The sequence below is a fragment of the Leptodactylus fuscus genome, chromosome 6 (assembly GCF_031893055.1).
Source record: "Leptodactylus fuscus isolate aLepFus1 chromosome 6, aLepFus1.hap2, whole genome shotgun sequence".
NCBI classification, from domain to species: domain Eukaryota; kingdom Metazoa; phylum Chordata; class Amphibia; order Anura; family Leptodactylidae; genus Leptodactylus; species Leptodactylus fuscus.
In genome coordinates this window covers 115,346,807-115,359,339 of record NC_134270.1, presented here as the reverse complement: position 1 = coordinate 115,359,339, position 12,533 = coordinate 115,346,807, and the positions used below count along the sequence as shown (strand labels likewise).

At 40.4% G+C, this 12,533-nt stretch overlaps 1 protein-coding gene across 2 annotated transcripts in view; it reads right to left on the bottom strand.

Annotated features, from left to right (window-relative positions):
- ASIC2 (acid sensing ion channel subunit 2) overlaps positions 1-12,533 on the bottom strand; it is a 560,786-nt gene that overhangs the window by 260,863 nt on the left and 287,390 nt on the right. Inside the window, exon 1 of one of the 2 annotated variants that reach the window (XM_075277141.1) lies at positions 5,261-7,407. The exons of the other annotated variant lie outside the window; for it this stretch is intronic. Coding sequence (XP_075133242.1) covers positions 5,261-5,902 — 642 coding nt within the window. The 5' untranslated portion in view covers positions 5,903-7,407. Of the gene's footprint in view, positions 1-5,260; positions 7,408-12,533 lie in introns of those variants that run through there. 2 annotated transcript variants of the gene reach the window in all.

Genomic DNA, 12,533 nt, shown 5'->3' with positions numbered 1-12,533 from the left:
GATCAAGGATTTTAAATTGGTTTACATCCTTAAGTCCATAGGTGAGTAAAAGTTCACTCACACTTCATGTAGTAGCTGACTTGTAGAAAACATAGAATTCCCATTGAACCTGTAGTAAGTTGTTATTTATTTTCTTCAAGAATGCTTAGCATTTATCTCTATTGATATGTATTTACGATGTATTCGAACCTAAGCCAATGTCTATCAATATGGTGTTACATCTTATAGTTGCGTTGTATTCATATCGTTATTTATGGTGTCATTGATATAATGTGGTCGTTTATAGCATACCAAGCAAGGTGTGTAACTTTTGCCATTGCACTTTAGACGCATTTGAATATTGGGTGTGGACCCAAATCAATTATCTGTATCACATGGTTTGAGTAGGATATAAAAAGACGCAGTCTGTCGATAACTCTCAAGAGCAGAGGATTGAATCATGCTATGATTAAGAGATTGTTTAATCTCGAAACGCGTTAGTTGCGTTATTTTATCTCGCTTTTTTCACCCTTCTTGTATGTGTTTTCCATCTTTTTGCACACTTTAATTTTAATTGATTCTATGGATTAAAAGTTAAATTTTAAAGAAGCCGGGTTGTGGAATACGTATTTCCTTTTTTGGCAACAATGTACATTACCAAGCTCCGATGAGTCCCGGGGCACGGATTGCACACCCTGAAGACTTCTTGGTTTCATATGGTGAGTGACAGCAAAAATATTATTTTTTTTTTTTTGAAATATAATAGACAGAGTTGCTCAGCAATAGACAAGGTTGCTCAATAAGTAGTTAGTGTGACTCTCTCTTAAGAGGAGGAAGACTTGAAGAAGACCATTCACCACCTCCACTAACTCTTGGCAAATCTTAATTAATAGGTGCTTTTCCATTGATTTTGGAGCAGATTTTTTTCTGTAGCCTACCCCCCCCCCCCATTCCCAAGCAATCAGTACTGTTAGTTTTGATGTCTGATATGCTATTTAGTCTCTGCACTGTCAGAAGGGCGGTATCAGGTAAGAACAGACAAGGGGTGTGATTCTAACTCTGATTGAAGATCTGTGTCACACCTCCTGCCTGACACTTGCCCTTCTGACATTACAGAGATTAAATAGCACATCAGACTCCAAAACTAACTCCCTTTGTTGCTCAGGAATGGTGGGGGGTAGAGTGAACATTCCAACTGCGCTGGAATCAGTGGAGCAGTGTTTATTAACAGATGCTAAGAACTTGAATTGGTGGAGGTTGGTGAAAGATCCTCTCTAACATATCTGTTTATTACACAAATAACCCATTCAATGGTACAGTATAATGTTTAAAAAGATATTCTGTCCAGGACGCTGGGGGATGGACTACACTTCTGAATTCCCAGGCCCCTCCTGAGCTGCCCCCTTTGGATGCTTGGCGGGGGATGTAACTTCGTCACTTTTTACATTCTCTCCCTGCTCCTGCAGAGTTCCGCGTCGAACCTACCCCCTTGGAGAAGATTTGTGTTGGTGCTGGCCCCCTTCGCCACTCCCTCTCGCTCACTTACCGGATCCTGGTTGAACCTCCGGAGGACTTTGTTCCGCCGTTCTTGTTGAAATGGGAATCTGACTTATCCCTTTCCCTCTCTCAGGAGCAGCGTAGGCGCATTTTTCGTCTTTCTCATACTGCTTCCATCAGCTCTCGCCACCAGGAGGCCAGCTACAAAATCTTGTCCCGATGGTATAGGGTTCCTACGAGACTCCATGCTATGTTTCCTCAGGTCTCCCCATTATGTTGGCGCTGTGGCGACGAGGAAGGCACGCTGCTACACATTTTTTGGTCCTGTCCTGCCCTTTCGTCCTTCTGGGAGGGGGTCAAGCGGATAACCCTCCAGCTTACTGAAACTTCTCACCATTTGGGCCCTGCCCTGTTCCTCCTTAATCATTGTGAGTCTTCTGTTAAGGTCTTTAAGCGTTCCCTACTTAGATTCCTGATCCTCGCTGCCCGGGCTTGTATCCCCCTTTTTTGGAAACGAGTGGATCCTCCTCCTCTCTCCCTCTGGATTTCGAAGGTCAACAAGATAATGCGCATGGAAAATCTCACGTCTTTCCTGCATGGCACGACTGAGGCGTACATCAAAACCTGGTTCTACTGGTTCAGGTTTCAACAGTCTGCAGAGTACCGGACGCTCCTGGGCTCTGACCCCTCCTCTGATTGATGCTCTTGTTGTTCGTCTCAGGTATTTGACCAGTGGTTCCTCCCGAGCCCTTCCCAACTGGCTGTGGTATGGATGACCTGGCGAGCGCTCTCACTGGTTTCCTGACTGCTCACACTCACCCCTACCTACCCTTTCACCCCCCACATTTAGTCCTCTCCCCCACTCATCTGTCCCACTAACCCCTCCCTCCTCCCCCCCCCTTTTTTCCTTTTTCTTTTTTTTTTTCTATGGTGCTTTCTTTGTCTTTAATTTTTTTATTTTTTTTTAAATTCTTCTATGATTGTATTTTGTGTTGCACTGTGTGCTTTTTCTGTTCGCAGGGCGGGTGTTCGCCTTGTAACTTGTAATTGTTTTTTCTTTTCTTATTGTTTAAAAAAATTTTCAATAAAAATTTGAGTTATAAAAAAAAAAAAAAGATATTCTGATCACAGCCTTTGATTGCTGAGAATTGAATACTCATTGGGTCAGGATAATGAAAATAGCCCAATGTGGCTGAGAAAGGAATACCCCTTTAATTTCAAATGTGGTGGCAATACAGAAGAACTTAACAGAACACTTCCCCTATGATAACTAGATGTGCTAGCAAAAGAACATAAGAGTTCCTTCAAACAATAAAGCTATCATAACACTCTGTGACAATCTTCCTCGTCCACCCCAATACCAGATTGTAACTGTCCTAAGCACTGTCATACTGTTGTTGATGGCAGTGGGCAGGACAACTGCAGAGAATGGGATTTTATCACATCTATTTCCTCCATTAGCAAATTGTTTTAGCTTGTAAAGAAACAATTCTGCTACCAGGCGTAAGTGAGGACATTCCTGCCATATGACTATTATGAGATGTGGTCCAAAATCCAAGGTAAGTGTCGAATGAGATTTCTGGCTTGAACAATAGCAGTTGTGTCTACATTGTACGTGGGTTATGAATGCATTTACAAATTCAGATCCATACAATAACCCTACAATAACAGCATTGCACCAGACACAATTCACAAGAAGACTTGGATTAGTGTATTAGTGGTCCTACAGGTCCTACAGGCTATAAAGACATGTTGGGAGATGTAGATGTGCAACAGCTTGAGAGTTACAGGTTGTTGCTCACTGCATTAGAGGCTCAGGTATGTGTCTCTGGTGTAGAATAATTGAACTTTTATGTAACAAATTATTCTACATTACTCACTAAGGTGAGATGAACAATATGCACAACACAATGAAAGACTAAAGAATTCAGATATTTCAGTTTTGTTGAATTCTCCATTTACAAGGACAGCCACTAATGTTTAGAAGATGCTTCGCCATTTCACTTGCACACTGAGAATTGCGGCTTAACACTGCTATACAACACAACTCTCTAGAAAATTGATATTCTTTATGCACAGTCAACAAATGACACAGACACATCTTGTCGTGTTAGTCTGAAAGAAAGAAGATCAATGGTCTCCTGTGAAAATCACGATACAACAGATCAAAGAGATGCGAAAAAGACTCCACAAATCAGGTTTCACCTGTCATATCACTGGCACTATGCCAAGCTTTGAAATTATTTTTTACCTCTGTAAATTTGAGAGCAATCTTAAAGGCCTCCATACACATTAAAGGAACGTTGGCAGGACCTGCAGGCTGTCTTACGTATATGGGAGCTTCTTGACTTTATGAGGGAAGGAAGGGTCAGATATAATAAGTCTTATTATGCCCAATCCTTAGTTCCGTGGGACTTAAACCACCACTAGAGATGTCTGGCATTGGCTTCTTTCCTTGTCCCCTTTGTGTATAGCTGTCACAGCTATTCTATGGCCTCCCTTAGTGATGGTCTAACCAGTGTCATTTACAGGACATATAAAGTCCAATTTTCATAAAACTATTGTAAAATAAAAAGTTCTGCAACCTTATACAAAGACAGAACTAGTACTAATAATTTCAGCCACAAGTCTATGAAGAGATAAAAATCAGGCACTGTTGGCATTTCTGGAGGACAACATTTACCCATTGCTGGTCAACCTAGCAAGCTTAGCACATCAAGGAGTCCCTGCACTGACCTATTATAAAAGCTCTTCAGATGCGAGAGCAGGACGTGGTAAACACCGCCAATTCAGCCAATAACAAAAAACAATCAATTCTTCCATTCACTGACAGCAAGCAGATATTATATAATAATGGAAGTGTATTGACAGAGAACTGCACAAGTCTTATTAGTAATATATTTGGCACCCTACAAGACATGTTTGTTTTTTCTTGGAAGGCACCTTATATTTCAGACATGTTGAAATTTCTTTCCATGTCCTAGAAATGTCTACGGAAATGTAAAACAATAGCGAAAAGCCAATGAGGATCCCGCAAGATGACAAACTGGAATAGGAGTTTTGTTAAATTAGTATTATTGCTATATACCTGGATCACGTAACTAAGGTTTCACACTGAAATAAAGTTTTATACATTAAACATCAGATTTTTATTCGTCAACATTAACACCTTCGGATAAAAAAAAAGAGATAAGTATCACCTTTTAGAAAAAATAGTCTTAAACATAATGTTACATTCCAGAGATCTATATGGCATTGTAGCATTGTAGCGTAGGCAATATTGTTTGACACATACTATGTGGGAGTACATGTACATCTATTCCTCATATATATACACCATTACCCTCGGAAATACTTATTTCAGGACAGATTTCACGGCATACTTGGAAAATGTTATAGCCTTTCATTTACTACAGGGCACCTGTAATCTTCAAGATCTGGTTCTATTCAATCTTGGAGAATAAACCAGAGAAGAGCATAATTACATGACCAATGACTAGATTAATCTTCTTTGACTACCAAGATGGGTATAGTTTTAGTGTATGACTAACCTTAGTCAATATACAGTATGATACTTTGATAGAAGACACAGCACAGTATGAAGAATCGTGTTGTACACATACAGAAAAAACAAGGCTGAATTCTAAAGAGTAAATTCAATTGACCATAACTAAATGATTAAAAACATTAATAAATATGATAATTTGTATTTTTCTCTGCATGTGAGCGATATAACACTTCTAATAGATTAATATGATGTAATACGATAAGTAATAACACTCACAGTGGAGAAATTGTGTGGGCCGCAGGCCTCTCCCCGATATCTACAAGAAAGCAGCATGTCTTCAAGCTGGTGACCCAGTCTGTCCATGAATCCAACACTGATTCCATCAAAGTCCCGAGGTGGCAGAAAAAGCCGGAAATCGGCCAGTTTGTGGAACCACTTCTGTTTGTCCTCGGGCAGTAACTCTGATAAAAGTGGACGAGTTGTACGGTTGGCTAGGAGGAGACCCAACCAGTAACCCGCAAAATAGAGATCGCTTTTGCTGAGACGGTGAAATCGTACAGGGTTGTTGTTGCAAAGGGTGACGGCTGGAAAGGCCAGCTCTTTGCTCCATTCCAGTTGCACCCGTGTGTGTGACGGAAAGGACAACCAGTAAAGCAGCCTGTTGGATGACCAAGAAAGTAAGAGTCCCAGTGACATGAAGAAGGCAAGGAACCAGAATGCTCTGCGTTGAAATGCCAACCTTGGTGAACATATGTATTTTAGGCCATGCAGCTTGGTGTGCTCTAAAGTGGGCAGCGATAAGGCACGGCGTTGCTGTGTCCTGGTATAACATTTGGATGGCACTGCCTGGGCATCTCTTCTGGCTGCACCTGAGGGGCAGCTGCCAGCTGGAGCCCGGATCCTCTCCTCTCGAGTCATGACACACCCCCAGGGACTCACCAGCAGGGGGGCATCTCGCACTGGGCATCGGCAGCACAGCTGGGTTCCACCACCCCCTCATTCATTCAGTCAAAGGAATGCCCAGACTGCTAGCTAAAATGCAATAGCCCAGCAAGACCCAGGCTGGCTGCTAGACCAGAGGCAAAGTTGGCATGTCAAGTTAGTCAGTATCACAGCCAACACCCTAAATGAACCCTCTCCCCAAAATTTCCTTCTTTATCCTATACACCACTGTCTCCGTTATCAATGTTCATTCTTCCGTAGACATGTCAATCTCTTGGGCAGAAGCACAAAAAAGTAACGGCAGTCATTTTATCCTTCCCTAGCGCCCTTTGTAAATCAGAAGCAGAAACCTCCTTAAATGAATGCACGATAATAACACACAAGCAACTAGTTGTCTCCCACACACTTCAGATAGGGAAAGACGTTTCTCTTTTTCTGGGAAGCCAGATTGCCATGACAGTGGGAAGCATTTAGAGAACAAGTGAAGGGGTAGAAAAATCTCCTTTTTCTTCTGCCAACTCTCAGCTTTCAGTGCAGGTAGCAGGTGAGTAATTAAAAAATAAACCCTGGGCTGATTATCCTGGCACTAACGAATACGAGTGCCATTCCTCACCACCGCTTACCCTGATAATATACAGATCTCCCTTAGAAGCTTTCCAGGCATGAAGTACTAGAGACTACTGAACCATCCTCCTGTCCATTTTGCAGGTCACAAGGGGAAATCTGAAGCACATCATCTTCCGTGGCATTTTTCACTTTCTGCATTCCCAATGGATGAACAACCCGATACTGACTTTAAGTAGATCAGCCATGACAACATCAGAGCATATTCATTCTTAAATAATATGCTCTTACGATGTTTCAGAGGAAGCTTTGCCTTGTGAAGCTGCTTCTGGTAATGTCAAGGCTCGAAAGGTTGAAAACTTGGCAAAAACGTTTCTGCTCTCAGGATGACTACCCAAGACACACTGCCTAGCTGTGTGTACTCAGTCACTAGATACGAGAGATACAGCCACACTAATACGCATCAGTTTTATCCAAATCACTCACAGCACTTTACAGGCAACAAACTTTGAAATCCAAAGCAGAGACGGGTTGGGTGAGTTCAGCACTGCGGACAGCTCCGCCAGCATCAGGTCCTCAGCACAAGCAGATGCAGAGCTCCTGCCTTCCCAGTATGAGATGTGTTCACCAGACAGACAGACAGCACTCAAAGCTTCTGTCTTTGTACAGAAGACATTTCAGTTAGCGCTTGCTGTTATTTACACGCAGGGATGCACATCTTGCCTGCAGGGGAGTAATCCAGTGTGAGGGTCAGTCCTGCTAAGTTGTTACAAAGAGCTGGCACATCATGTGTCCCTCTCTCGCCGTCTCTGCTGCACACAGGCATCTCTATTTGTGCACCAGTGCAATCCTGCATTACCGTATTTCTCTCAGTACTACAGTGAGCTCGGAATTACCAACAAGCCTAGAATAGAAGCACTTTCTATGATTCAAAGCCAGTCAGACTGCACTACACGATGTGCCCAACATCAATTGCTGGCCATATGGTTCTTGTTGATTTAAAAAAAAAAAAAAATCATATGTTCTAAAATCCAGGAGTCTAATATTTTCCGTGCTCTACTCATGAGGAAGATTTTGTTCCTTGACCATATTAAAGATAATAAAAAAGAATTAAATGTAGATGTCCTCATGTTCTTATGTGTGTGACACATTTTACATAAATAGCTATCACCTTGGTAACCGTAAATTATTCTAATCTGAAATCAATCTTAGGTTATTATATTCAAGAAAAATGAAATTAGATGCAAATGGGGTTAAAGTTTTTATGCAAAGCGATAAAGTAAAGGTGTTGACCAGGATAGATAGAAATAGGCTGAAAATAGGGAATGTGATGAAATAACTATAAATCCATGATGTTCTGTTTTGTTAACGGTCCTGCTGTATGTGTATGTCACAATCACTGTCCTCATAATAGGGGTTGCAGGATGGTTCACAAAAACTGGTAGAACCAATGAAATGGCAGCGCAGAATCGGCAGGGGATTTACCAAGTGAATAAGTTCTGCTTTGGGACCATTATTTAACTCATTTATGGCTAGAGCTCCATTATTAGAACTACAAATATATAACCTCCAGCATAAATGGGTTAAAATCCCGGACAACCCCTTTAGAGATCCTGACCTGAGTGTATATATGACAAACTCTGTCCTCACCATTGTCACATGCAATTTATGGAGACTTGGAGAAAGAGCCTGTGTACAGTATATCTATAGCCCTTGTACCCCATATAGATTACTATCTCCTGTGATGGAGCTCCCAAGGGGCTTTAAAGTGGTTATAGAGTTGGTGGCCTATTCTTAAGTTAAGACATAAGAAAAGCCATCAATTTTACATTGCTGGGATCACATACTTGAAATGGACACCCCTGCAGTACTCAAAACAGACATTATGAAAGAGACGGCAAGTGAGCACAATATGGAAACAATGTTGAGAGCCACAGTCAGCTAAAAACAGCTGATCTGTGAGAAATGCAACAGTCAGGTCTAAAATGAATGGTCTATCATAAAAGACAGGCCATCAATATTAAGAAAGTGGATAACCCCTTTAACCAATCACATTTATAGCATGAAGTCACATGATAAGCCAGTCTGCAGAAAGCGGAAGCTGATAAAACATATTTAGAACATATTCATATATATATATATATATATATATATATATATATATATATATACATACAGTATATATACTGTATATATATTTATGTAGATTGTGAGCCCCATATAGGGATCACAATGTACATTTTGTTCCCTATCAGTATGTCTTTGTAGAATGGGAGGAAATCCACACAAACATGGGGAGAACATACAAACTCCTTGCAGATGTTGTTCCTGGCGGGATTTGAACCCATGACTCCAGTGCAGCAAGACTAAATACTGAGCAACTGTGTTTCCCCTTAGAACATATTCATATTTCATCAACATATTTTAGAGTATGGCAAAAGATTATAACAAAAATGTGCAGATGAAAATACTGGGTCTATATACTACCAGATCGTTCATCTGAATGAGCCGAATGAATATAAGCATAAGTAGTATTGATCTACTATTAAAAGTAACCAGTCATTTACAGAGAGGAAAATATAGTTATTTTACCAACAAAATGATTCCTTGCAAATACATATATATGAAGAATCACGGCCATGGCACATCTTGACGTTTCCTCTTGCTGCACTACAAGTACTAGCTTATGGGAATTACTGTGCAGCTACAGCGTTCCTAACAATACTGCGGGTATGATAAATAAGAAGTGAAAAGAAGCCATTAGATTTTAGCACTTCATAAATCAACGCAGTCGTGAGATTTTTATGATATGAATGCACATACCGTAGCCCCTGAAGTACAAAATTTGACATATTATACATGGAGGACTAGTAGACTTCCTGCTAAACAGAATCACTATTTGGGGAAGACCTGTATTTCTCACTATCTCCCTCTGGTCAACTGTAGTGCTGGTGTGTGATGTGTAGAGAACAGCAGTGCATACAAATGTGTGACGCTGTGCATAAGCATGGGGCACTGCTCCTCCTGGTGGACACATGGAGATGTGCACTCATAGCTTAAAGTTGGCAACAACAGCACGGAAATACAATTTTAAATAGTCTGTGATAAAACATCATCCATTGTTTCTAGATATTCTGCAAAATACACTTTATAACATAAATCACAAGGGTTATAAATAGGTATTTTAGGTGCTGCTGGTTCCTAAACATGTCTAGTAAATGATACTGAGATCATTGTTATCATTGATATATTTTTTATTGCACTAGTCCGGTGGTCGGCAACCTGTGGCTCTCAATATTAGAGCTTACGTTTTCTAAACAAATTCCGAATAGTCTTTAAGATGAATAGGTTAGTAATATTTTGGAGATGTGGTTTGAGGCTGTCATGCAAAGTAAAGTAAACAGGTTGGCTTTTCCGTGTAGCAGTCCCTAGTGATGCTAGATAATGATTTTGAAAGCGCTGCCCTTTAAATGCCAGGACTGAGCACTGAGTAAATGACTTTTAATTCTGAGCTGTGCTAGCAACAAGAAGGTGGCCAAAATCAATGACATTATTTTTGATCTTTGCTTACATTAGAAGTGGTAGCCCCAGGAACATAGTACAAATGGCACTTGGAAAAAAAAAGAACATGAACATAGATTATTTAGTCTACTTTAGGTATGAAATGTTAGGTGTACAATACTCAGGGTGGAACCCATCTGTCACATGACTTTAGATACCTGACAAATGGGTAGATAAAGAATGTGAATAAATGGCTAATAATTGCAAGAACATTAGGGGAATGTATTACTGTGTGTATTTTTATAGTACTGTGACATCCCTGTTTGCATTATCCTGGTATTGTGACATCACTGTATTTTTTATTATCCCTCTAAAGTGTGCGTATTATCCCTGTGCTGTGACATCACATTATTAATTATCCCTGTGCAGTGATGTCAAATTGTTTATTATCCCTGTGCTGTGACATCACTGTGTATATTATCCCTGTACTGTGACATCACTGTGTTTATTATCCCTGTGCTGTAACATCACTGTGTATATTATCCCTGTACTGTGACATCACTGTGTATATTATCCCTGTACTGTGACATCACTGTGTGTATTATCTCTGTACTGTGACATCACTGTGAATATTATCTCTGTACTGTGACATCACTGTGTATATTATCCCTGTGCTGTGACATCACTGTGAATATTATCTCTGTACTGTGACATCACTGTGTTTATTATCCCTGTGCTGTGACGTCAAATTGTTTATTATCCCTGTACTGTGACATCACTGTGAATATTATCCCTGTACTGTGACATCACTGTGTTTATTATCCCTGTGCTGTGACATCACTGTGTGTATTATCCCTGTACTGTGACATCACTGTGAATATTATCTCTTTACTGTGACATCACTGTGTTTATTATCCCTGTGCTGTGACGTCAAATTGTTTATTATCCCTGTACTGTGACATCACTGTGAATATTATCCCTGTACTGTGACATCACTGTGTTTATTATCCCTGTGCTGTGACGTCAAATTGTTTATTATCCCTGTACTGTGACATCACTGTGAATATTACCTCTGTACTGTAACATCACTGTGTTTATTATCTATGTGCTGTGACGTAAAATTGTTTATTATCCCTGTACTGTGACATCACTGTGTATATTATCTCTGTACTGTGACATCACTGTGTTTATTATCTATGTGCTGTGATGTCAAATTGTTTATTATCCCTGTGCTGTGACATCACATTATTTATTATCCCTGTACAGTGACATCACTGTGTGTATTATCCCTGTACTGTGACATCACATTGTTTATTATCCCTGTACTGTGACATCACCGTGTGCATTATGTGTATAAAGAAGACCAAAATGATCATACAATTTTCAGGTTCTGAACATGATAGAGTGCGGCCCTATTACAGGTTTTGCTATAGAACTCCATATTTACTTGTGAAACCTCTGATGGGGATGCGCTGCCAACAAGCAATGACTTTGATGCTGGGAATAATGTTGTTATTAGTTACAAACAGGGTTTTCTCATTTTTCAGCTGATAGGTGGAAATGGGGCAATGACCAAGAATGAACATTTTCACAAATGCTTATTCAGCTGATCACTGGTCCACATGAAAAGGCTTTATATAGAACTAATGGTGGCTCATATATATGAGATTTTCATACTGTAGATTGAAATTACTTAATCACTAAAGTCACTTACTGCACGAGTCTTATCAATTAATAATAGAAGGCAACGTCATGTAAATCATGTTCCCAATGGATGTCAGTATGATCACATTATATAACAGCACTCTTTGAACAGGTCTCTCTCTGTTTCTTACTAATAGAATGCAGATGCCTTGAATGGTTGCTGCAATTTATTAACAGCGTGGGCTGCTTTCCCTTATATGAAATGCTCTAGTTTACAAAGGCTAAAATGAATATATTAGGGAACTTAAGTGGTAACATCCTCCAAGATATAGACAACGCCATGGTCTAGCATACCCGAGGTGGCTCAGTGGTTAGCACTGTTGCCTGCAGTGCTGTGGTCCTAGGTTTGCATCTAACCAAGGCAATAACTATTTGGAGTGTCTATGGTGTTTTTGTCGGTTTGTTCCCACATGCCAAAAATATACTGATAGGTAAATTGGCTTCCTGTTAAAGTTTGTTTTATGGTTAATCAACTAAAATTTTGCATGCACTTTTAGGATACACATTAACTTCTGCATTCTTCTTCAGTAATCTCTACATGGAATTCCTGTTGGAAGGGGCATAACTTGAGGGGATGCAGAGGGTGCAGTCGCATCGGGGCCGGGAGCCTTAGGGGGCCATAAGCACTGGCACCAGTATTCAGATTGCAGCTTCCATCTGGCCCATAAGCCAAGGAGACCAACAGATTACCCAAACCACACTAAGGAAGATTAAACTCCTTAGCACCCATAACCATCACTATAAAAAACTCACTACAGGGATGAGGTAGGGGGCCCGGACAAAAGATTGCACTGGGGCCCAAAAGACTTTAGTTATGCCATTGGTTATAACTTGTACA